The sequence below is a fragment of the Lingula anatina genome, chromosome 1 (genome assembly GCF_051362555.1).
Source record: "Lingula anatina isolate TDL-2025a chromosome 1, LinAna3.0, whole genome shotgun sequence".
NCBI lineage: Eukaryota > Metazoa > Brachiopoda > Lingulata > Lingulida > Lingulidae > Lingula > Lingula anatina.
In genome coordinates this window covers 52,001,408-52,028,169 of record NC_141767.1, presented here as the reverse complement: position 1 = coordinate 52,028,169, position 26,762 = coordinate 52,001,408, and the positions used below count along the sequence as shown (strand labels likewise).

General features: G+C 34.2%; 1 protein-coding gene across 4 annotated transcripts; it reads left to right on the top strand.

Annotated features, from left to right (window-relative positions):
• Positions 1 to 23: 23 nt before the first annotated feature.
• On the top strand, positions 24 to 26,291 carry LOC106160754 (thyroid hormone receptor beta-A). Of its 4 annotated transcripts, none has more exons than XM_013537425.2 (6): positions 24 to 59; positions 9,149 to 9,226; positions 9,758 to 9,931; positions 14,501 to 14,618; positions 15,399 to 15,461; positions 16,464 to 22,478. In XM_013537425.2, the coding sequence occupies exons 1-6, from the start codon at positions 51 to 53 to the stop codon at positions 17,339 to 17,341; spliced, it is 1,320 nt and encodes a 439-aa protein (XP_013392879.1). In that variant the 5' UTR covers positions 24 to 50; the 3' UTR covers positions 17,342 to 22,478. The 4 variants fall into 4 exon arrangements, with proteins under 4 accessions (XP_013392879.1, XP_013392881.1, XP_013392882.1 ...); XM_087012640.1 differs by lacking the exon at positions 24 to 59 and adding an exon at positions 5,620 to 6,034; XM_013537427.2 differs by lacking the exons at positions 14,501 to 14,618; positions 15,399 to 15,461; positions 16,464 to 22,478 and adding exons at positions 24,058 to 24,175; positions 24,448 to 26,291.
• Positions 26,292 to 26,762: the final 471 nt, after the last annotated feature.

The following is a 26,762-nucleotide window of genomic DNA, read 5'->3' as shown; positions in this document are numbered from 1 at the left end:
TTAATGTGCCAAACATAAGTGATTAAGAGTATAGGAAGTAAGTAAACAGTATGGCGGAGGTAAGGTGGAGATTGGCAGAAAACTTTTTAATAATCTTCAGAATATGACTTTTTGCCATTATATTATTTTGATTTGATAACTTGTTAATTGTTGAACATGTGAAGTGTGTATAAGTGTTAGTTTGACTACTCATGGTAAAAATGTACAGCCGTAAATGCCAAGCACCCAGTGGCCTAGAAAGAGGCCAAGGGCAAGTTGACGTCAATGAAATGTCGTCCGCTCTGAGGTCCCCCTGTCACTATAGTAATGAGCGGGTACTTGTCTGTTGCATTGACAAAGATTATGTTGTTTTAGCGAAAATGTAAAATTTTAATATTATAATCCCTTTTATTCTTATGAGGCTACGTGGCCATGGATTTTAGAATACATTATTTTGTTGGGTTGCATGTTTACCTGATTGATTATATTCCCTTTTGTTTTGTTGCCTATATTGGGCTCAGGTAGTACACATTTTCTGTCTAAAGCACTGTGTTTTCTGCATATGTGCTAAGTGTGCCATGGTTACAGCAAAATCATTAAGATGAGATGAAAACTATATATACTGAAAGCTGCTATATCAGCGACAGTGGTGGGATTGATGGATGTGATGGTTTTGTAGTAAAGTGAAATGGTAATGTGAGTGAATAGGTTGTCAGCAGCAACATTTTTGGCTATTCTGCTGTATGTTACTTCAAAAGTTGAGAGGCAAGGGAAAATGGAGAAGTTTACAGCTGGAAAAGTAGTGGTAACAATAATAATTGAAGTTCATCTCTTGTTTATCTTTTTTAATTTCATCAAATTTTGACACCATAGTGAGTATGAAATAAAATAGATACTAATGCTAGGGGTTGATAATGTAGAATTGGCTTCAGGCAAAATGCAGTGAATATTTTATGCAAGTAGATTAAAAATTGAAAATTTTATTATCTTTTAACTGAAGCAAGCATCAAAATTGTAATTTTTATCATAGATGAAAATTGTAAAGCACATGCTGAAAAATTTCCTCTTTCTCATGTTGATTGTCACTCATATCTTCTGTGGGATATGTTTTTTATGGTTTTGTTTCAGATAGAGAATCATACAAGGTCTAAGCAAAGTGATGTTTAATGGATAGATTTTTGTTTGATAAACAAAGATTAACACAGTATATATGTACATATGCAGATGTTCTCAACAGACCTTTTGGTCATATAATTTAAGTTCACTCTATGCAGGATTTTCCGGCCAGAATGGATTTTCCTTATGGGAAAAACAATTTTCTCCTACTCTATTGCTCGACCTGTCCCTGCACTTGGGTTAGAAATTAAATTTAATTTTTAATTCAATAATTTAGTTCTAAATGACTAGCCAGTCATTTAGAATACATCTGCTTGCCTGACTTTCATCAAGCATGGCCATTGTTTTATATCTCTGACCTGTCCTTGTATAATACAGAAGTTGCAAGCTGAAATAGCTACCACAGAAGACTGAAAAAGTAATAACAATACAAAGAATGCTTCAGTTAATTGTACCACCAGCGTAGGCGCTGGCGGTACACATGGTTTTAGTCCCGACCCGTATGTTCCGCCGGCTCCTGCGGCTCCTGCGGCTCCTGCGGCTCCGCCGCCAAGTCACCGTTACCGCTTCTCCTCCTAGATGGTAAGGGCCTCCATACCCATCTCTTGGATTTAGGTCACCTATAATCTCAACTCGTTCCACGTAAAATTTGGGCTTTGTCGGTATTGGGGTCTAGGTGTGGCACTCATTGCAATGCACCCTTGTCCAAAAATGGCAAAATTAAATGCTAATTATCTCCCCTACAGAAGGAATTATGGGAAAAATTTCTACAGACAGCTTTCCAAAAGTCATATGTGTAGATTTCAAATATGCCCTTGGATTTGACCTTTGACCTTTATTTTAAGGTCAAACGGGCCAAAATTTTCAAAAAAACAAAATTTTTGCCGAAAAAAAAATTATTTGCGGTCTTATTCAGACACCACACAGACTTAACTAATAATATTAATGAAAAGTGTTACCCTTCAGGTCATCTTTCATCTCCGTGAATTTGGGGTCAATCGGTGCATTTTCATGGGAGTAGCGGCCATAAGATATCGAAACTGAAAACTGTCTCTAATTCGGGAACCGTTAATGCTAGACACCCATTCTTTTTTGCATTTTGTAGAGCATGTAAAGCCCAACACTGGAGGTGGTCTCCGTTTTTTTGTATTCCATACGGTTTTCGAGTTACGCTGTATCAAAAAGTACATATTGGTGGTGAAAGCAAAATGTGCAGTACGGTAATGGATAATAAATTTTGAACTCCGGAAAAATAAAACATAAGGCTTGGCAAAGCAGACAACTTGTGGTCAAAAATGACATTATTTCATCAAATTTGAACATCTGGAATTTCAGAGCACCTCCCATTTCAAGAATTTTGACCAAAATGACCTTTTCTTTATTTTAATTAATTTTTTTTGTAGGAAATTTATGGCACATTATGGTAACTCCAAAATTATAACTTTTAGTCCCTTATATCTCCAAAACTGGCAGAGATAGGTCCATAGTTACTATTGAACTTGAATAGGAAGTCATACACTGGCAATCTAAATGTGACCTTAAAATTGACCTTTGACCTACTTTTCACCATGAACTGAACTTTGCAAATTTTGCTTCCTTTTTATCTCCAAAACTGGCAGAGATAGGTCCATAGTTTCTATTGAACTTGAATAGGAAGTCATATACTGGCAATCTAAATGTGACCTTAAAATTGACCTTTGACCTACTTTTCACCATGAACTGAACTTTGCAAATTTTGCTTCCCTTTTATCTCCAAAACTGGCAGAGATAGGTCCATAGTTACTATTGAAGTTGAATAGGAAGTCATATACTGGCAATCTAAATGTGACCTTAAAATTGACCTTTGACCTACTTTTCACCATGAACTGAACTTTGCAAATTTTGCTTCCGTTTATCTCCAAAACTGGCAGAGATAGGTCCATAGTTTCTATTGAACTTGAATAGGAAGTCATATACTGGCAATCTAAATGTGACCTTAAAATTGACCTTTGACCTACTTTTCACCATGAACTGAACTTTGCAAATTTTGCTTCCCTTTTATCTCCAAAACTGGCAGAGATAGGTCCATAGTTACTGTTGAAGTTGAATAGGAAGTCATATACTGGCAATCTAAATGTGACCTTAAAATTGACCTTTGACCTACTTTTCACCATGAACTGAACTTTGCATAGTTTGCTTCCCCTTTATCTCCAAAACTGGCAGAGATAGGTCCATAGTTACTATTGAACGTGAATAGGAAGTCATATACTGGCAATCTAAGTGTGACCTTGAAATTGACCTTTGACCTACTTATTATCATGAACTGAACTCTGCTAATTTCTTTCTCTTTTAACTCCAAACCTGGCAGAGATAGGCCCATAGTTACTATTGAAGTTGAATAGGAAGTCATATACTGGCAATTTACTGTGACCTTGGAATTGACCTTTGACCTACCTTGCGATGAACTTAACTTTGATTGTACCATTTTTAGTAATATATATATTTTTTGCATATTTTGAAAATTCTTGTTGATTGCATTTTTACAGCTTGTCAAGCACAAGACTGGTGGCTGTGTTCCTTATTTTGTATATGTGGGGGTCTATATGAATGCGCTTGCTCCAGCTGGTGGTACAATATTCGGAGGCGGTATCGCCTCTCTGATCCTCTAGTTTTTATTCAAGAGTTTTATAATCTTTAGAGTCTGTGTTTTCAAACCCGTATAGAGTGCTATTAAAGTTACTTGTATAAAAACTTAAGTGATTATTTCTATGACGCATATGAAGGGTCTAGCTAATTTGAAATTCATTATGAAATTCCAGGAATTTAGAAATATCAGGAATGAATGTATAGCATTTGACATTTAAATTGTCAATATTGATATAATTATTACCCTATTTTTAAAATAAAGAATAGAAATTCATTTGAGTAAGGCAAAAATGTCAAATGTAACAGAAGGGCCTATCAGGACAATTACTTGTACAGACTTTTAATTAACTCCCGTCACTTTGATGGAGGGTTTTCAAGAATTTCCATTTTCCATTAATTAGGGTGTGAAATTTTTGTTAATTTACACAATAACTAGACTAGAATTCACGTGCAAGCAGATGATCTAACCAAACCATTCCTAGTTGAATGAGATGATGCAATGATTGCTAGACGAAGATCAATTGAAAGACCCTGGGGCTTCTAAATATATTACCTTTCAAAGATAAATAAATGACAATGATGAATGTTTTTCTTTCATTTTCTTTATTTCAAATTAATGCAGTTAATGAACACGCTTTTTAAGTGTGGGCCTCCTCACTGTCCTAGAATTGATATTGGCAAAGTAGTGATAGCACAGGGGGAGGAGATGGATGTTATCAGAATGGCTTTTGATTAAGCTATATCACATGATTCCTACTGGGTTCAATCATGGTGACCTACAGAGAAATAGGAAGTTTGCTGATAGGAATTGACTCTTGTGGTGCTGGCAGTAGTGTCTCCTACAATGTATATGTTTAAAAATATTTTTTTCTTTCTGTTTTACTTCAGTCCTGAATGTGGCACAGCCTGGAAGGTTGTTTCATCTGTTAAATACTCTGGGGTTAATTTCTTATATAGATTTATATCTGTTATTAATTTTTTTTTTCATTTGTAATTTATAACTAATGTAAAAGTTGAATATATCTAATAATATGTTATCATCAATACATCTTTACATAACTTAGTTGGTAATAAAAAACAGAGGTCAGAGGAAACTTTCTCACTTGAAAAATGATGGTAGATTTATTTTGCCGAATGAAATAAAAAAGATGATCTGATTTTTTTTTTTTTTTTTGGCATATCTGTTTTATGTAATATTTCAAGCAGATACTTGCCCATTGGACAAATAAACTGTTTTCTTAACTTTAAAGTTTGGAGTAGATCATTGAAAAAAGCTTGAAAAAATATTAAAGCTTGTTTGTTGTTAATTTAGATGAAGTAACACTTGTTTTTCTCCAAACAACTGCAATTTAGTCTTTGTTTACAACCATCTCATAAAAAAGATCATTGATGCAGTCCCAGGGCTTTACGCCTTCTTCCTGTCACTATAGTTTAATGATTAATGTCATTTTATTATGACTTAATCTATATTTAATACCCAACATACCTCGAATTATGTAACAAACTAATTCTTATTCTTCAAGCAGTGTTAAATTTTTAACTATATCCTCATCATGATATTCTTGTCATATACTGAGGTAAAACAATCAACATTTTCTCTTTAACCTGAAGCAACATATTGGATATATTGAAGTACCTCAAATGCATGCTATTATTAGTGGATGTGAAATAAACCAATGATGTTATGCTGTGACACACTAGAGAAGTGAAGCATCCATTGTTGAAAAAGTGTATAATCCACATTGAGAGTGAAATGAGAAAAGCTTTAATTTTTTTTTTTTTAATTACAGTGAAGAAGCTGGTTGGAAAACTTTCTTCCTATGGCATTATCCTAAAGAAAAATTAGATGAAAATGCCAATATAATTTAATATTGCTCATTTTGACAGTTAATAAATGATTGTATTTGCCAACTAATTTAAAGTATCTGTGAGGATATGTTTACGTTGCCAACCAGTTTAAAGTATCTGATTCTGTGAGGATGTCCTTACTTTGCCAACCATTTTAAAGTACGATCTGTGGGGGTGTCTTTACTAGTACTTTGCCAACCAATTTAAAGTATATGTGAGGATATCTTTGAGTTATGCTTCATTGTGCTGTAAATCTATGCTATGTATGCTTGACAACTTGAGGGTCATTTTTCTGTAAAAAAAATAGTAACTTTCAGATTAAAAAATTAGTCAATCATGCTAACAGTTTTCTCAAAAATTTAGGTAAATGATGAATGCTACAAACTTTTCAATAGTGGGAACAAGATTGGATATTTTTAGCAAGCCACATAACCAGTGGCTTGGCACTCTCAGGCCATTCTGACAGGTAACTCTATTTGTGGAAGGTCTTGCATGCATGGAAGTTACTAAAATCAGATGTTGCGTGCCACCCTCACCCAAATGGATTGTTAACGTGAGCTTTTCTTTTACTGTTAATATAGTCATTTTGGAAAGGATAATAGAGTAGACAGAATTTTATTTTGAGAGCAGAGAGGTGAGGGTTATATTTATCAACATTTCAATTACTAGTACCTTGTAGAAATCTTCTGGTGCTTGACCAACATGCATATATGCAAAATCTCCCTCACTCACATACATGCTTTTGTAAAACATAGTTTATCTTGTTCACTTTTGGAGGTCATTTCTATCATGAACAAACACTGTGTCTGTATGTTTATCTTTACATTTTGTATATATAGTTTTTACAATGTATGTATACCAAGTAGTCAGGAGAATTGATCCCTGTTTCTCCCTTCTACATGTAATATCTGCTCTGGCTATCTCATTCAATCCTGACCAGTTTAACACTACCTGACCAGTCTGACAAAAGCAATTCATTGACTTAGTATGGGTGTCCTCCATTACAAGCCACAGAGATGATACTGGTAATATGATTGTTTGTATTCACAACATGGTTTCCTTATCATTTAAAGAAGAACTGACGAATGAATTACAATTTGTTAAGTTATGCTCCTGATCTGGATGATAACTACAGTGTTTCTTTGCTAAAAGGTAAGATTAATATATTGAAGAGGATGTTCATTGCACAAACTTTTTGGTAAGGAGGAAAATAGAATGATTTTGTAAAACTTGTGTAGGTCTACAGCTGCCATATACAGCACATGTGAAAATGCTCTTATAACATTTGACATAATAAAAATAAATTGTAATAGAATACAGGTTATGGTTACTGCATGTGATATGTATGATAATTGTAGTTTATTCAGAATGTCAGAAGGCTTGAAATTATACTACTTAATTTACTATATACTTTTATTTAATATTTACTTATGGACGTCACAGTTCATCTGCAGTCTAAGACATTGTACTTTTGTGGCATTGAAAGTATAAAGGTATAAAATGTGAATACTAAACTATAGCCCAACAGTGTCAAAGTTTGTTGCCTAGAATTTTTTTGTAAGTCAAACAATTGTAAAAATGCACATTTTAACTTTCTACCTTAAGTCTTCTAATTTGCCTTGGTGACCTTTTGTTGGCAAGTGATAATGTCAGCTGTTAAAGAATACTCATTTTGTACTACATGAATTAGTGCGTTTTTCCTTATCATTCAATTAAATAATCACTGCAGTATGTTTCATTGGAAATGGAATTGGAAACTTGTTGAATCAGACCAAGTGAGGTTAACTGTAGCTACGTATATATTTGTTCATCATTGGCATGGAGATAATGATGGACTGAATGAGCTAAAATATTGGTGTATGATCACTTCAGCAGTCCTGCACAACATTGCTATCTGCAATGGATGTGTGTTATATGGCATGAAATGAACCTGTTGAATAGCTCTGCATATATCCAGTAATAAAAACCACTTCTTATAAAACCATATCCCATATTCAGCCTACTTAAACTTGGAATGCCGTTTGTTCTCAAAAGTAGTAATATTAATATCGAACCTCATTTTATCCTGCTACTTCTTGTCATCAGAGATGCTTTAAATTTATGTACTCTAACAGACCCATGTTTTGCACAAAGGAAAATGTTGAAATAGGTTTTAAAAGTGGATTTATTCTTTTTACTTTGATCTACTAGTACATGAAATACTACCATATTAGATTTTATTTACTTTGTAAAAAGTCTGCATTTTGTGACATTTATTTTGTAAAAGCCAAGACTACCATTTCCCATATAAAAAGCCTTAAAGGTTGTCTTTTTCATCAACACATTTTGTTTTGTTTCAGTATTTGATTAAGTAAATGTGTTAGGTAAAAAGGATTCTTTTAATACATTGTAAGGATTTTTAAGTCTACCATTTTCCCTTTTATAAAAAAAGTTGCTTTGATCATCAGCAGATGTTGCTTTACTTAAACATTATCTTTTCTTCATTAGATGTATGAGATGATAATTTCATTAAATATTACCTTTCATTTTTAATTAGGTCAAAAGCTGTTACTATTCATCCACCCTTTCTTAAACAACATATTTCCTGAAACCTCATAGTTCCTTTAATACCATTTTAGTGTCTATCATGTTATCACATTTATAACTCTACAGGAAATCACTTTTTTCATCTTTTTCTTATTAGTAAAAAATGCTGACTAAAAAGGGAACAGCGTGCATTCCATTCTAGGATGTTTATTTGATTTTAAAAATGACGTTGTTATTGTTATGTTTCTCTTGGTTATACTTATGTTACAAGTCAAGTTGTAAAGGATCACAATGTGTAGGTTGTGTGAAAATATTGCAAACGTGCATTATTATTCTTAGTGAGATGATAAAATTTTTAAAGACTACAAATTACTTCAGAACACTATACGCTGCTGGTATCTTATCTGTTGGGTCAACATCTGTAATACACATCTGCTTACCTCACCAAAATCTGTTTTGAATATTTCATTACATTATATTTCATTTCTAAATTTTTAAGTTTTCAACCTGTCTCTCAGCTATAAGTGGTTAAATATCAGTACCAATGGAACAGCTTGTTCATGGCTATGATCTTTGTACACTTCATACAGAATGCTGCTGTTATTTTCTAAAATGATAAGATAATTTAGTTGGTTATCAACATTGTAGGCAACAGTCATATTGTCCTGTGGTGTTATCCTTATATAATTCAGAGAAAATTGCTTTAGTGTCTCTGGTCTAAAGCTAAGTTGAGTTTTTAAGATCAGTATGGTGCATGCCCCTGTGGCAGTTGCACTTAGTGTACTACTTGATATGGAATTTGGATCCAGCTCAAAATATCTAATCTATCATTTCAGGTTATGACGTGCAACTGTAAATTGAAGGGACTAGCAAAGTATGGTAGAGCAATAGAACAATACACGTAACTAGCTTTGTTATTAACACTACTGTGTATTTTGTGTATTAGCTGCAAGAGGATTGAGACTTCTTTTCCAGGGATTAATCTATGCAGGAAATACTCGCTACATGGCAATACCTGTTCATTTTTCCAAGAATTTTTTTTTGATTTTTTCAGTCAACATTTGATGACCTGCCATGCAGTAGCATACCAACACCTCCATCTTCAGAAACAGAAAGCATGATGAATATGTCGGTAAGTGATACACAGTTGGGGTACTAGTACTATGTTACATTTTCAAGTTCATCATAATAATGTTTGCTTGTAAAAAAATTAAGAAAGTAAGTATTTTAACGTAATTTTATTCATAGACATTATTTTATTTTTGTCTTTACTAATTGATGTGGAATGATTTATTAAAGCATATTTTCTTTGATCTGTTGATTATGTGTGTGGCACCTAAGTTTTAAGTGTGTAGTACTAGTAGATTATTTCTTCCAGTCTTTGTATTCATTACGATGCTCCAGGAATGGGTTACTTTGGCCTACCTGTCAAGGTCACTGATCTTTTGAAGTACCCCCTGGTGGGCTAAATTGAACTGTTGCTGTCTTTTTTTATATTTGTCATGTTTTGTGTTTTCTTGAATTATTATCATTATATTATATTATTAGAAGCAATTAACATTGTATTTTATTATATGCCCTGCAAAAAGGGAGAAGATTTTAGTCCTGTGCCTGCAGGCAATTTTGTTTGACTGTCATATCTTACTACTTTTCTTTTATTAAGGCATCTTCACCTGATGATGTGAGACCCCAGAGAGTGGGAAGCAAAAGGAAAATCAAGAACAAAGAGGATAAAGTCTGTGGAGTGTGTGGAGATAGTGCCCTGGGATACAATTTTGATGCTATAACTTGCGAGTCCTGCAAAGCTTTCTTTCGCAGAAATGCCTTCAAGGAAAAGGTATTTTTAGTACTTAAGTAATTCATTTTCAAAATTGTGATAGTCTGTAACTTTGCAGCTTTTAAGATGCAAAGTTGAATCAATAATCAGCATGACATGTATCTATGTTGCTTGCATTTCTTTAACACTGTCCTGAACATTTCCCTTTGTTTTGTTTTATTCCAACAAAGTATTAGTTGTAGCTGAGGTCAATACATTGTCTTGCAGACCTCTGGAAAGTGATATTGGCCTTGGCTGTCCCAAGGTCGATATCACTTTTTGTGAGGTCTGTAAAACATATTGACAGAAAACAAAAGTCAATATTTGTTTTATTTTATTATTTAATGCCTGAATATTTGCCATCCAAGTTAACATCAAAAGTTGCAACAAAAATATTGGCATTGTTGCTGTCTGATTGTTAATGTGTTGCCTTTGATAAAAAATTGGCTATTGTATCATCAGTCAATGTTATGTCCGGTGATGGTATCATCAATCAATATTGTTTTATCTGACCTTGAATTGCCAGATACAAGTTTAAATACATGCTTATTATAATATTATACTCATTACATCCTGTTCATTACTAAAACAGCAGTCATTACTAATACTGTCCAACTGTATTTCAAATTATTTGTTTCTAACTCATTTCTAATATGCTTATGGATGTATGTGTTCTTTTAAGAACTCAAATCTTAAAAGATTTCTATTGCAAAGTTACTTGTCCAGTGCTGCATGTTATGTGTTGTTTTGGGAGACCCTGCAGTAAGCAGTGCGCGTGATTTTTGAGGAGCAGTTGTCTGGATGGAAGCTTCATTCTTGCTTGAGAGGTAAGCACTAATTGCAGCTACTGGGACAGAGAGGGGTTGGGTAGAAGTATGCACACCTGTCTAAAGCAAGACACTGGGATACAAACATTTCTGTGCTTAGGCAAAACACTCCTGTCTGTTTGACCTCAGACCAATGACTTTATGTCCATTTCTAAACTTGAACTTAAATTTGGTGGAATCTTTTTAAAGCTTTGAGGCAAAATTTGGAAATAGTTAAAAATCAAAGAAAAAGGGAATTTCAAAATAATGGAGCATTGAATTTCTCTCTATTTTTTGGTATGTGAAATATGTAGTAAAGTTATTTTTGAAACTCTTGAGTGGTCATTGCATCACTGTTGGTTCCACAGTGGATAGTATGGTTATTATATAGCGTACAACTGAAAGCTCAATACAAGCAAAAGGAAAAAGTCATAGAATGAATTACATCAACCTACTAGTATGGAATTAATGTTTGCTGAGCACACATCTTGGAGTGTTTTGCAATGATCCAGGTTGAGTAAATGTTGCAGAATACTGATAATAAAAATCCAACTATCAGTCAAAGAAACACATTAGCTGATGTGCATATTTTGTGATTGTTCTTTTTCCAATATAAAAAGTGAAATTGTATCCCTAGGTCTTGTGATTATTTATCCAAATTTTGCTTTTCCAATGAAAGCTGCTTTTAGTGCTACCTTGACAAAATCACAATTTTCCTCTTTGCTAATTGATTCACTTTATCATATAAAGATGTATTCATTGGGTAGAAATATTAGAATGGGTTAAAATTTCAGACCATTGACAAAATATTGCTCGATTGAACAGACATTTGTAGAATGATTTTTTCTATTTTGTGATTCTCTCTCTGTACATAGCTTTCCTACCTGCCTGAGAATGGGGATGGTCTTGTTTGTGCCCTTGTCACATTGATTGTTATAACCTAGCTTTAGTTTAATCAGTAAATGTGTTTTGAGAGATTCTGTCATATAATTAAGATACAGGAGTCTTAGCTTACATAATTTACAAGTTCACTTCCTAATGTTTGGGCAAAAATTATTCCTAGGACATGCGCTCTTTAACACAGAAATATGCTTCAGTCAAAGCTAATTGGTCATGTCACGTTGGAGATTGTGGTGATGGTGATGGGGGGATTGGATGGTTCTCTTTCATGCTAGATATTAAAGGAATACTGTGTTGAAAAAATGGGTTTATGTGCCCAAAAGTAATTTTTGGTCAGTTAAAGAGACTGATTACATTTTATTAGTTTCTACACAGATTTTGTACAGGTGTAAATCTAGTTTAAGAAACGCCAGCGTGGTGGCGCTGCGAGGAAGTAGGCTATTGAGTGACGTGAGCAGCATCGAAGCATGTGACACCATTCAGGTTGATTCAGTTTTGGGTACAGTTACTTTCAACCCTGTCTTCCAATAAGTATTTTCACACCATAGACAAGAAAAACTGGATACTTTTTTACAATCAAACAAAAACAAACACCAAAGTTCTTTTGTTTACAGTAAAGGTTTGGTAGCAGAGCAGCTGACATAGTTTTTCACACGTGCCGGCTCTGTCAATTGACAGAACGAGACAGTAACATTAGATATAAAGGTTTGACAGCTGGCATAGTATTTCACACCTCTGGAGCTTACCGTCACCTTCCAGGTAAGCCAGGCAAGTAAAAAAAAAAAAAAAAAAGACGCAAATATATCAGCTCAAAATTTTTTTCACACCTATGCAACTTACCCCAGTACTTCTTTCATAGAGTTACACGTGATCAGTGCAGTAACACAAATTTTGAAACCAGTAAGATGTAAACATTCAAGTTTTCACAAATACACCTGATAATTCAACAATATTCTTCTTGCTGTAGACTGTTTTTGAGCTGTAGCAGTTGCTTTCCTCTTCCTCATCATGTGCATTTCCACAAGGGACGACTCCTGTTGGCCGTGCTCTGGCATTTACTGTTGCATTTTTGTGCTCCAAAAAGTCAAATATACTGTTAACAGTATCATTTCTGAGTTTTCTCCTTGCCTTTTTCACCACACAATTCAGATCACAGGTCATGCAAGCAGCATTTGGGCGCAAAGTGATCGCTGCTGATTGTAGCACATTTTGACAATATGATTGGATTTTTGAACTTCTATGCATTGATCCAAATTCGATGTATTGCTAGCTGTCTCCAAAGGTAAAACGAATTTAATTAATTTATAGTATTTATATTGTTAATAAATCATTTAACATTTTCTGTTTTTAGAACACAGTATGACTTTAAGCTGTCAGTCAATCAGCTTAACTGAGTGACACCTCACCTCCTTGACGTTGTGTTAAGTAGAATACAAAAAAAGGTGGTGGTTAAGTTGCCTAACAGAAACCATTTGATTGAAGTATACACCTTATTAATAAATTACTTATGTTATTAATTATTTACACATTCTTATGGGTGTTTATGACACAACACCTCAGGGAAGGGAATGTCTCGTCTTTTCCCTGGTTGTGGATGGGATACCTAGTCCTCTGGAAAAATGCAATGCTTGTCATTTATAGAATATTTCATTTCTTTGTTTGCCATTTCTTGTAATATTTGTGCTAATGGATAATGATCTTCAAATGGTATATTGATTACTACAAACTACAGTAACTTGAGTAACTTAATATGTGATTCCTTATATTTTTATTAAAACAATGTTCAAAACATATGCTGCTAATTTTGATCAATTGTTAATACCACCAATTAATAATCTGCTAGTTATGTACAAAAGAACACCATTTCTGAACGTGTAAGATATGTTTTTTTTTATTTTAAGACACCTTCAAGTTTTGTCTCTCCTAATACATTTTAAACGTCATGCATTCCATTTCTTATTGTTAAACTATATTTTAGAAATTCAGTTTGCACACACTCAGATATTGGAGGGTTCACATACCATCATCAAAACCTAATTGTCATGAGAGTGTATGTTGATCTCCTCTGCCTTTTGACATATACATTTATATGAAAAATACATTGACACCAATAATCACTACAAATAAACTCTTCACTATTGATTATATTGCCCACTTTGGAGTGATAAGGTAGATATTTCAAAGATAAACAGATATTACTTGATGAATATAACAATAAGACGTCCGAGTAAATGATTTCAAAGATAAACAGATATTACTTGATCAAAATAACAAGAAGACACCAAGAAAATATGATATTCTCATACCTGGAAATCCCTTTTCTCTGTCACAGGCTTTTGTGATTATTGCTTTGTTCTGAAGGAAGTTATATACAGCAGTAGAGGTCTATGTGATATACACTAGTTGGTGTCACATTCACCTTGCAGATGATGTGGTGTGTGTGTCTGATACTGTCGCGGATATGGAGAGCAAAAGATCCATATTTGAGGTACACCCTGTCTTGATCTTTGTGCTCCACATTCGCGAATGTATGGTGTATAAATGAAAAGATTTGATAAGGTGAAAACATAAGTCTGATATGCTGCACAGACAAAAATTGATTTAAAATAGAATTTAACACGAAGCTAACAATTGCAATTATTGCGCTTGCAGCTTCCCTCGAGCTCTCCCTCCCTGCCCCTGCTCCCCATCATGCCAAGCCATCAACTTTGCTTTTAATGTGATATAGCTGGGGAGCTTTCCTGTTGGCATTAACCATTTTCAGTAGACTATGTTTTTACTAACTCTGTAATGATATATACTCTTAATTCCTTTTTGAAGACTTACGGTTGGGACTTTTAGGAAAACATCTAAATAAAAAGGTGATGCTTTTAATATTTTCCAGGAGTTGAAATGTGTTTTTGAAATGAAATGCAAGATTGATGTGAACACCAGGCGGTTCTGTTCCTACTGTCGGCTTCAGAAATGTTTTGCCATTGGAATGAGGAAGGACATGATCCTGGGTAAGTAAATAGCCCTGTTGATGACTGCATGACTAGAATGTTCTTGAGAAATTACCCAAATACATGAAAAGATGGATGTCATTAGTATTTGACGTCCTTTGTGATATGCGAATATGGTTGGCTGATTGTAAGGAAAGAGTACCCATCATAATTCCCACCACATCGCATGTTAGAAGTGTTGAAAATAATTGATGTTGATCACTGGAGGAAATATTTGTTTTTAGAAATTGAAATTGATCACCTCAGTGGAAATGGATGTGTGCATGTCCAGTATATAGTGCAGGTCACAAAAATTGTAGGTCAACAATTTCCAGAAATTCTCTGTTCATTTGCACAGCTTGTAGAATGTGGTTCATATTTTCATATAGTGAGTTTCCTAAAAACAAAGAAAAATGGCTCAAAGATGCCTGTCCAGCTTTATAATTACATACATTTTAGAATATTATACCTCATTGTAAATTTGTGCACTCTCATTGCCAATGGCTAAAACTGTGCCACATGCCATTCCATATTTTGTCATGCAGACCAGTCATGCACGGTCCAAAATATTCAATTATGTTTACTGATGCATTGAAACATGGGGATATTAGACGGGTGAAGCAGAACAGGCTGAAATTTAGTGGGTATAAAGTGCAAATCATGAAATGTTTTATTATGTGTTTATTAAGTCATGGAATATCATTATAGATTTTTTTGTAGCAGTGATGCTCCTGAAAGCTTTTGATTAAAAATGGGATGATTGAAAATGCAATAACAATTCATTGCGATTTTATTTTGCAGTAGTGAAGCCCACGAATGCTGCAAAGGGAGGGGGGATGGTTTGTCAAAAATCAGATATCAAAGGTCAGTGAACTATCTGGCAATTACAACACAGAAAAAACAACAACTACACAAATATTGTCTAATACTGTCAAATATAACCCAGTGTTTTATGATTACGGTGAAAATGACAGTAGAGATTGAGTCATTTATTGCAAGTTATAAACAGTAACCCAGGTAAAGTGGTTTTTCGAGGGAGGGGTATATAGGCCCATCAGTTTCCACAGTTTGATTGTGGTCTTCTAATGGATATAATCAGACTTGGGCAACATTTACTGCTTGTATAACAGAAGTGAAACCCAGAGGAACAAAAATAAAGGTTAAAAAAGAAAGCATTAAAGTACAGAACAGCATGCTAAAATATTAAAACCATAAAAATGCGTGCTTAGCAAATGCCAGCATTATTTATTTGGTGGTAAGCATTTGAGATTTTTATGCCTGCTTTGCCATAATTAATGCTTTAATGCTTTACTGTGCACATAGCTTGTACAAAATATGGTTTCACTTATACTGCAAAACAATGAATGAAGAAATGAATATTCATGTTTAAAAAAACCAGTTGATCCTGCACCTCTACTAGTTAGTTTTTATAAAACTAAGGGATAACAACCCTTCTTATGAGATTCAAAATTCCACAATAAATACATTTAATCAACACATTGAGAGATTATTACAAAAACTACACTTTAAAAAAATAATACATAATCGCAATTTTTGAATGTCTGAATGGATTCATTTGCCATTGAAAAATATGAGAAAGTTGTCATTTACCCAAAGAAAAAATGTGTTTTATGGTACTTTTCGTGCCAAAATGAAGATTTGTCATTCCTTTTATATTTAATTATTTCCCACATATGACTTTGTTAATTGATTCTTTTTCTCATGTTTTAAATCTATACAAACCTGTCTGACTTTCAGCCGGGAACCTTTGTTAAGAACATAAGTAACTATTGGAATTTTCTGAGTAACAAAATACTGTTTATAATACTTCTATAATTAATTTGATTTATTTTTTCAAATTAACAGATGAAGGAGAAAAGAAGAGACGGATGGAAAAGCTAGTACAGACAAGAGATAAGAAAAAGGTGCCAAAGACTGATATTCCTGTGACGCAGATCAAGATGGAAGAGCCTTCCTCCACCTCAACATGCAGGTTATTATCTATTCCACCCCCATCATCCTTTGCACAGGACCAGACCAGCAATACAAGGTGCCTTTCTGATGATGAATTGGCTTTCTTGACCACACTTCAGGCCAACTATGATATGTCTCTGGGCATAGTGGCAGACGAGCCCTTAGAAGAAGAGTATAAAACCCTGGACAATCTAGTCAACTCCACTGGGCGAATCATCCGCAGACTGATCACGTTTGCCAAAAAGATTGTTGATTTTATGACACTGAGCCAGGAAACACAAATTGTCCTTCTCAAAGGCACGTCCATCAATTCTATATACATCCGTTCAGCCACCCTGTATGATGCAGTAAAAGATGCCTGGGTTTCCCCCAGAGGTGTGGTATCGACATCGATCTTGAAGAGAACAGCAGGCCAGATACTTAATAGGTTCCAGGAGGACCATGTGAAGATTTGCAGGAAGTTCAAGAAGTTGCTGGGCAATGATTCCACAGTATTGGTGATTCTGCAGGTCATTTCCCTGTTCTCCCCAGAGTATGTCAGCCTGACTAATAGAGCTATCATTTCCAACATTCAGGACAGGTATCTGACCCTGCTCAAGCATTACTTTGAGGCCAAGTTCTCGTACAGAGAAGCAAGACGCATGTACCCTGCTGTGCTGTCGATTCTAGACGAGATGAAGATGTTCACAGAAGAACACGGCAGGGTTCTGCTGCATGTTAATGTGGATGAGATAGAGCCAATATTGCTGGAGATATTTGACATTCGTTAAGCATGCCTGTTGTCCTAACACGGAGGAGACCAAAGACATTTTCATGTTTTGATCACAGTTGGATTTTCCTCAGGTTCCTTATTAGTTATGTGGAGGTTTAAATATTGCAGGATCATGATACGCAAAATATTTATGGCAAAAATATTGCCAATATTTCATGAGCTTGGATTAGTGATATAATTGTTTAGTAATATCTTAAATATTATTAATTAATCCATATAAGGAGAAGTAGTCAATATGAATGATTCATTAATACAGTGTGTGTGTGTGTGTGTGTGTGCGCATGTGTGCTTGCAAATCTAAATATATTTAGAGATAGTTTAAGATATATGGTTTACATTACTCACCAACCGAATTAGTTAAATAAGACTCTTGTAACAAAACAAATGCACTATCTGTTTGGATGGTAAAATAATCTGTTATTGATCTTCTAAAAGATATGGTATAGACCAGGCATGTTATGCATCTGTGGTCCACTTTAAGTTGTGAAATGAGGATATAATTCATTGTGACCCCTGAAGAATTGTGTACAGGTATAACCTGCCAAACGTACACGGTCGAAAATTATATTAAATTTATATATATGAAAGAAAGGTCAAGTGAAATGTGATGGAAGTGAAACCATTTAGTTCACTTACCAAGATGTATACTGAACAAAAATATAAATGCCCTTTGATTTCTTCAAATTTAGGATTGCACCTATTTCAAATAAGACTAAATCCCTTCTGTTGATCATTCTGTGAAAAATTACTGTCCATTAGAAAAATTGGGTAGGGGGGTAGGGGGGGGTGATCACGTAGAAACAGATCTTGACGAGATGTCTTGCATGTCCAACATTTGGTGTCAGGCATGCCCCGTGAAAATGTTAATCTACTTCTGTAGTCTTTATGGAGCTTAGGGATGCTATCTGGAACATGACTGGGGACAAGTCTTTGGAGAACAACCCAGATGAATTTACAGGCCAGTCAAGTACTGGAATGAGTTCATACCAGTGGCATGATTTGCTATGTATGTGTGACATGATAGGTTTTGATGAAGTTTGACATTTTGGGGTTAGCTTGGCCTTTAATTGTTTAAGAAGGGTTGGACAGGCCGTGGCTGTAGTATGGTTGAGTTACTGCATCCATGTGTGCATGTTAGTGCTCTCTGGCAGAGGCAGACACAAATTTTGGTGTTATTATTAATTGATGAGAATTAAAAATTTTGCACAGTTATAAAACGATATTAGCTCATTTAGGATGCCCTATTTCATGCTACGTAAGTACTTGACATGGGTCGCTTATAATTTTGCTCAGTATATATCAAGCTTTACAATAGGGAAACATTTCCAAGTCACAGAGGCACAGGAGTATTTATCTATTTTGCTGTGGTTCAGTGTAGTTCAGTGATGAGGCAGAGATGACAGATATGCTGGGTGAAGAAGATTCTGTTAGTAGGAGTATACACACTGACCTGACTTGTAGTGGGATATTTATGACCATGTTCAAATTAAAACATCGTACCAACTGAATCGATCCAACTCTGCTGGAGATTCTCGCTAAAGTGCATTCAGGGTAATCGGTATAATTGTCTGACACGCCTCTTAGAGCAGCTAGTTAATTGGTTAATAACCCCCATAGCAACCCCAGGAGGCCCATTACAGTGATTGCACTTAATTAGAATCTCCTGCAGAGTTGGATTGATCCAGTTAGTCTGAATGCTCTCAATGTTGTCACATACCACAAATAAAGTTGAATTTATATAGCAATTATTGTTTTATCTTAATGCTAGAAACTGAAGCTAACAGTTAAAGTGTGTTTAAACAACACTTTCCTGTGAGTTTGATCATAATTCTTCATCTTATTATATTGTGAGAGTAATTCAAATTTTTTATGTGAGAACTGAAAATCTTTATTTCTTATTTATAGCACTTGTGTTACATTAGGTTAATAATGTTATTATTTATTATTGTCACTGAATATTGTTTTTGCACCACATGCGGTCCCTAATTTCTGGTAAAATCAACAAGAAGTGCTATGCAGATCACATACAGGTAACAGTGCTATTTTATTTGATTATCGGCATTGTTAATTCTGTACCCATATGTCTATGTGCAGGCTGGTAAGAATGGGCAACACATTAAACTTGCTCATCTCGGCAATAGAACAGTCAAGGAGATACATTTTGAAAATTTGAGAAAAAAAATGGGAAATTAGTACAGGATGCTTTATACTTCTTCTTGGTGTATTATATTGTAAATATTGTTGTAGCATGATTAGCTTTTAGGTGATATTTAGTGCTCCCAACTGTGATATGTATGGTATGGTGTGGAAATTTTGTAATTGATTGGCATAATAAAGCTTAAAGTCATATTTTTATTTTTAATTTTAACAGTTCAACAAATTGGGTCTTAGTTCATTTAACCAAATGTAGGTGTGTCCAAAAACCTTGCTAAATCATGTTAACTTTGTATTTTCATTTGATTTAAAATTTAGATCTTTTATTGTGTGACATATACCAATCTAAGTATTGCTCTGTAGGTAATCTGTGTCATTGTTGAGAAGCATAGTTATTCTATATACTTGGAACAGAAAATTCATCCTTAATGTTATATACCCTTCTTTATATCAAATTATTTATTTTATTTTATTTTTTCAATCATGTGTCAGGCTATCATATCTGGCAGGTATGCTGATTAACATATTGTGCAAAGGTGCCATTTGTACCTGTGAGTTGAAATATCTGGTAGTATTTTCCCACCACAACCCCTAGAGATGGAATTGCCAAAATTGGTATTTATGTCTCCTCCATCTCAGTGTACCACAAACTTTTATAGTCTCATTCATAGCAAGAAAGAAGGCAACAAGGAATATTGATTGTTTGTGATTTGGCCAAACAAGGCCGCTATTATTATATAACCCCTCTATCCTAATCGTTTTAACAATAATAACAATGTAGCAAATTGTTGCCTGTATTAAATGTTATGGCCTTAGGGATAAAAATTATATATCGAATATTCAATAAGACTCATCATCCTAAAAATTATGATGCGACGAGTCAGCAAAAGTTATTATTTACCAACAATTTTGCACAAATTTCAGTTGTGGGGTTGCAAAGAGGCCACTTTCCTTAGTTTCTGACAATTGCAAAGGTATGAAGAACAATCTGCTGCCACAGATTTTTGATAACATCTTTTAAGTTGATGTTAGGCAGTCTTGTTAACAAAGGTCCATTGAAAATTGGTGTAATTTTAAGTTATTAGTGATAAAATCTAAGCAAAGTAATTTTTTGGAAAATTAATTGCACCATCCTAAAGAAATTGTGCACAGCTTATATTTGTCGTTGAACTTTTTCTAATTCAAGTTGGTAGAGAATGTCAAGAAACCAAAAATAGCACTTTCACCCCAAAACGAGTGATGTGACCTCGTCAACAAAATGGCCAGACTTTCCTGATGACAAAAAACATCCATGAACATTATGTGATAATATTTTAACTCCAGTTCTGTCTTTTAGTTTTAATTTTGAATAACAGGGTATATAACTTAAGGATGTATTTAAATTTCCTTTTTGCTTGATCACGAAATTGGAGTAAATATGTTAAACACGCTATGTAGTACGTATGCACATGCTTCTGTATTAGTTATATCATTATATAGATGTTTAGTACTGCTCTATGTAGGCTCTGCATTCCTCTAAAGTTCTGGGCATACTAGCTGTACTTGCACTTTGATCGCTCCTTCAGTTTAAATAAGTTAAATTTGAATTTTCTGTATGACAAGATTTTTTTGTAAATCTAAAAAATCAAAAAAAAAAAAATGCACTTCACATTGTAAGAAGTGTCATCTGATACCTCATTTTAATGCAATCCCTTCAAGTGATCAAGTAACATAGTTACATAACTCCAGAACAGTCTTGTGTTACCTGCAGTGTTTATAATGTATACCTTCCAGTTTTGAAGAGAAAAATGAATGCAGTTTGGGGCACAATCAGCAGATGAGGTGCCAGAAAGTAATAATAAAGCCCACAAACCAGACTTTGTGTAATAGTAGTAGGTGTTGAACTAGCACATTAACATCATAAGGAAGGTGGATTTCCACTAGGAGTTCCTGGGAATGACTTTCTTGGTAACAATATCCAGATTAGGCTTAGGAAAAGGCAAACTAGAATTTTCCTAAATAATGGTTGAAAACAATGTTATTGTGAAAGTGATAAAAAAGGAATGCAACTTGGTGTTAAAAAATTTAGTATGATAAGTATTTTGGATATACAAGTAACATTTATGCAAAAAGTTGAGTAAGATATTTTAGGGTTAATAAGTATCCCTTTAACAAAATATTACTATTATTATTATTGAATTAAATTATATATATAATTGTTATGAAAGGATTCCAGAGTTTCTTAATGATTTATATTTGCTTTTGTCATTACATAGAAAGGTATTGTAGGAAAAGGGGTGGCAGAACTTGCTGTTTAGGCAAACCTGTTAGTCATGTTAATATATATATGAAATAGATATTTATTGCATAATTCCCATCACCAATGGTCATTAATTGACAAGGGCTTAATGGAAAAGTCCTTTATCTCCATTACCCAAAACCTAGGTATCTGTAGTATTTCTTTTCCAGGGATTATTGCACTTGTAATTCAGGCCTACACTTGCCTGAATTTTAATATGCTTCAGTGCTTTCTGTGCTCTTTTCTGTCCACTTTTAAGCTAATACAAGTTAAATTATCCTATTGTTTGAAGCACCAGCCATGAGATAAGTAAGTTACAAGCACTTGTAGCCCACTGTATGCTGATTGTAGGCATTGTCTTAAACATTACACTCATGCATATCATATACAATGGGTGGCTCGTCTTGTAACTTTATGTAGTACAAACTTACCTGGTAAATTTGTGGCCCCAGTACATTTTAAACATTAATGGATCAGAATACATCTGACTATTCAATAGTTAGGTGTTTTATAATGACAGTTATTGAGAATAAAAAAACGTACCATGCAATTTGGTAACTGATGTATCACCTTGGTACACTGTATAATGTGAACAATTATTTTTAGCTTTCAAGTGACACTAATATGAAAAATCATATTTATTATCTAAATTAAATATGTTCACTCTAAGTTTGTGTTATCAAATAAATACTGATACCTTTAACCTCTTCAGAGTGTTCACATTGACATGTGGCATGCTTTTGCCTGTATATTTTTCACAAAGTTTTATGTAATTTGTTTTTAAAAATAAAATTAAAAAAATAATGGGAAAAGATGTGTGAGATGGTCTCATTGAATTAAGCTTGCAGATGGCCTTAAGCAAAAATGGACAAATCTAGTATTCATTTGTGCAAAGATGGAAAGTGGAGTATTGCAAAAAAGAATAAAACTGAATGGAATCCACAGATACTTCTTAGTTGCTTTTTCTGTAAATTGAAGTCGTTTCACTTAAGTGCGAATCCACCTTAATTCAAATGCCACTTTTACATTGCCTCCTGAGTTGGCTTTCCCAGCACATAAATTTGCATATGAGTTAAAGTTACAGTCTTATATGACATAATGCAGTGTCAACGTCATTTTAGGTGATCCCCATTCCATGAAATATATTACTTTGAGAAGTTGTAAATCTATGCAGGACAATGAGGCTAACTAATATGAAACCTGGGTCATATCCATTGTGTTCATTACCTAGCACTTGTCTGGAATTTTGCACATACGTAGTGAAAAACAACACTATTTTGCAGTTTTACTTGACTGTGACCAAATTTTTTACTGTGCAGCAGTCTAATTATAATAGAATTTTAGGTTTCAACTTTTAAAGGAAGTAAATGATACGTTTTTTATCCATGTGCAGTAACTCATTTTTAATTCTTTAAAATATTTAATCCACTATAAATTATGGAATTAATATTGCTTCTAATAAATTTTAGCACAACTTGTAAAGGAGAAAAATTAGTTGTAATTTATAAATGATATACCAGTATAATAATTTGTTGCATAAATTATGTGTGTTTGCTGTAGCCATGGCCTTAATTTGTGTATATAAGAAGTTAAATATAACTGATAAATATATATTCATTACCTCCACCAAGGAGGTTATATTTTCAGTTCTGTTTGTTTGTTTGTAAGCAACATTATGCAAAAAGACATGGGACGAATTTGATGAAATTTTCAATATAGATCAGAAATGGGCCAAGAAACAAATTATTAAATTTTGGAGGTGATCTGGATTACTATACATAACTATTTACATCAGTAAAATGCTGCATTGTGCAGGTGTCGTTTGTGATAATCTCTATTCATTCTGTCATGCATGGGCCATGATCTCCACAACTGGCTTCTCATAACTAGACTACTTCTGTTGCAACTGCTACAAGGACAATCTATTACAGCATCAATTGGAGGGGTATATGCTTTATTCGTTTTTTTTTTTTTTTTTTTTTTTGGGGGGGGGGGGGGGTTGGTGAAGTGTGAGTACTGCCTCTCACTATGTATCTCAAATAATTGGATGATGTTCAAGTGTATCAAATAATAAAGAGAATTGACTTGCCTTGGCAGAGGTCTGTGCTCTCTGAGTGCTTTTCTAGTTCAAGATAATATTATTAGTTTGTTCAGTTGAAGAATAGACTTTCTCCCTCTTTATAGTGGTGCCTTAGGTTTTTGTTTTGATCAGTAAGCTATATTTGTGTCTGTATTTGTCAGTAGAGTTGCTTATTTTCTACTCTCCACAACTTAATCTTCAGGGTATGTCCTGTATGTTTCATGGGAAATGTGTGGTAGATGTGGCAACAAGACGGTTCTGTTCTCACTGTCGCCTAAAAAAGTGCTTTGCAGCAGGGATGAAAAAAGACATGATCTTAGGTAAATATGAGCGTAAATGTGGGCTATCAAATTAGATATACCAATTTTTTCCCTGGGCTATGAACTGCTTTTTTCAAATGAAAGAAATAGAGGCAACAAAGATATGTAATCAAGCTAACCATTGAAAGTTTCTGCCAGTCCCAGAGCTGCTTTAAACTGAAGGTCTTTTAGTTTCTGAATTTGAAAATGGGAATAATTATAGAACTAAAGACTTGAGGCATTTTCTATTCAAAATGTTACCTTTGTCACTACTAAAAAGTTCAATTTTGCAGATGAAGTTGAAAAAAAGAAGAGGATTGAAAAGGTCCAGCAAAACCGCGAAAAAAGAAAAAGTACAAAAACTATTCATGAAGCCATTATACATGAGGAGGAATCTGCCTCCTGTGATGGCCTACCATGTTCAGATGTGCAAGCCCATTTTTTACTGGACCCCACTTTGCCACCAGAAGATGCCACACCCACCACCCGCCGCCTAACAGATGAGGAGCTACTCCTAATAACCAGTCTGCAGAATTTATATAGTGCCACACTAGGCTATGTTGTAGATGAGGCTGTTTCCCAGAGGAATTCCTTGAGTAACCTAGTTAACATGACAGGGAACATTGTGCGCAAACTTATCAAATTTGCCAAGAAATTGCAAGATTTTATGTCTTTGAGTCAGGACTTGCAGATTGTGCTTCTGAAAGGGGCCACAATGAATTGCATCCTGCTCCGCTCTGCTGCTTATTATGACGTCGACAAAGATGCCTGGATAACACCACATGGAGAAATTCCCACTCTCATTTTGAAAAATGTCACCAGCCATACTATGATGCCACTGTATGAAGACCACCTCTACATCTGCCGCCGCTTGAAAGAAGCTGCAGGAAATGATGTCAATCTCTTTGTACTGCTGCACGTACTGTCAGTTTTCTCTCCAGAATATGCAAATGTTGCAAGAAGAGCCCTTATTTCTAACATCCAAGATCGTTACTGTGTACTTATGAAGCATTACATAGAAGCTACATATTCCTACTCTCAGGCCGTGTCCCTGTATCCAACACTTCTTCAAAGACTCAGCGAAATTAAGCAGTATTCTGAAAAACATGGCAAGATTCTTCTGCATGTTAATACCAGTGAGATAGAGCCAATTTTACTGGAAATTTTTGACTTAAAGTAATTTAATTGACACCTTTGAGGGAAGAAATCAAATGTCAAATTATTTTGCACAGTTAACTTTTGATATAGAGCATGTATGAATAACTTTTGATATAATTTCCTGACTCCAGCTGTCAGTGCTTAACTCAAATCTATAGATAATTCGTTTTCATGCTTTCTAATACCCTACATGTAATAACGTTGTATAAGGGGTGAATTGGAAGTATTTTATCATCCTACAATTTAATGCAGAATGTATGCCTTCTTTAATAAGCTTTTATATAGTTTTTGGAAATGAGTTATGTTGTACTGTTTTTCACGTCCACTGTAAAGAAAGTTTAATTCATTCTGAATTTGGTGGGATATACCCCACCAAATATTCAAGGTATGGCCGAATTTCTTTTATCACATTTACATATATAATGTCTGTTAGTGATTGTATTTAAGGAATGATAATTTATAGATACAAACAGTACCTGTAGTCAAGTGCCTTGTGCCCTGTTCAATTTTGTGTCACGGGTGTTTGGAAATGAATGTAATTTTACCACTGACATGATAATTGAGGAGCTGTAAACAGCATTTGTCCTTTTTTTCCAAAAGGAGTTGCCATGAGTACGATGAAACCCAAACGGCTATTTTTATGTAAGATAATTAAGTGCCAAAGAAACATGTATACGTAATTTCTCATTTGAGTGGCACATCCTGTGTTAATTATCATGCCAAATTATTGATTTTTAGGTGTGCTGATGTGTCAAGCAGCTGTGACACCTTTGATTAATGACAGGTGTTTGAAGCAATGATTGAAATCAGCGTGAGTTTATTTGTGAAATATAATATTTGTTTCAGCATCCATGGAAACCTGTCCAGATCAAGTTTAAGTTTAGCCATGTTGAAGAGATACTTTGTATACATTTTTTAATGCATAAGTTCTTAAAAATTAATACTTAAATACAGCAAATAAAAAATGTCTTGATGCAAATTTCTCTGGAGTTTGAAATTATAAACCCAAAATTGTAACCATATTTTTCATTGACCTTTTCATGTTAAAAATCATTAATAATGAGGACCAAGTGACTGAAAACATTAGATGCCCCCATATCAAATTTAAACCTCTAAAGCAATCTACATCAATAGTGTGAATCTTCTTCACAAAATTAGGTATTGATACAGTGTCGTGTCTGTACATTTTTCCATAACTATTGCCAAAGCGTTACCACAATAACTGAAAAGTAAGGTTACCATTAATTTTCCTATTGTGAAAAAATATCATTGGAAACTAGGCATAATTTGATTTAATTTTACATTTTTGCAATTTATTCTCCACCTCACTTGAGCTGTGTTTTGTTCATACGAGAATTTTCTCTTCTCAAAGGTAAATACTGGCTCAATAGGTTGGTTTCATCCAAAAGTATATTCCATTCTTCCTTTTTTCCAAAATGTCAGTTACAAA

Excerpts from the sequence above, each read along its gene's own strand:
- LOC106160754 (XM_013537425.2), top strand. Across the intron at positions 9,932-14,500 it reads GAAATGCCTTCAAGGAAAAG|GAGTTGAAATGTGTTTTTGA; the intron begins GTATTTTTAGTA and ends AATATTTTCCAG. Across the intron at positions 15,462-16,463 it reads TCAAAAATCAGATATCAAAG|ATGAAGGAGAAAAGAAGAGA; the intron begins GTCAGTGAACTA and ends TCAAATTAACAG.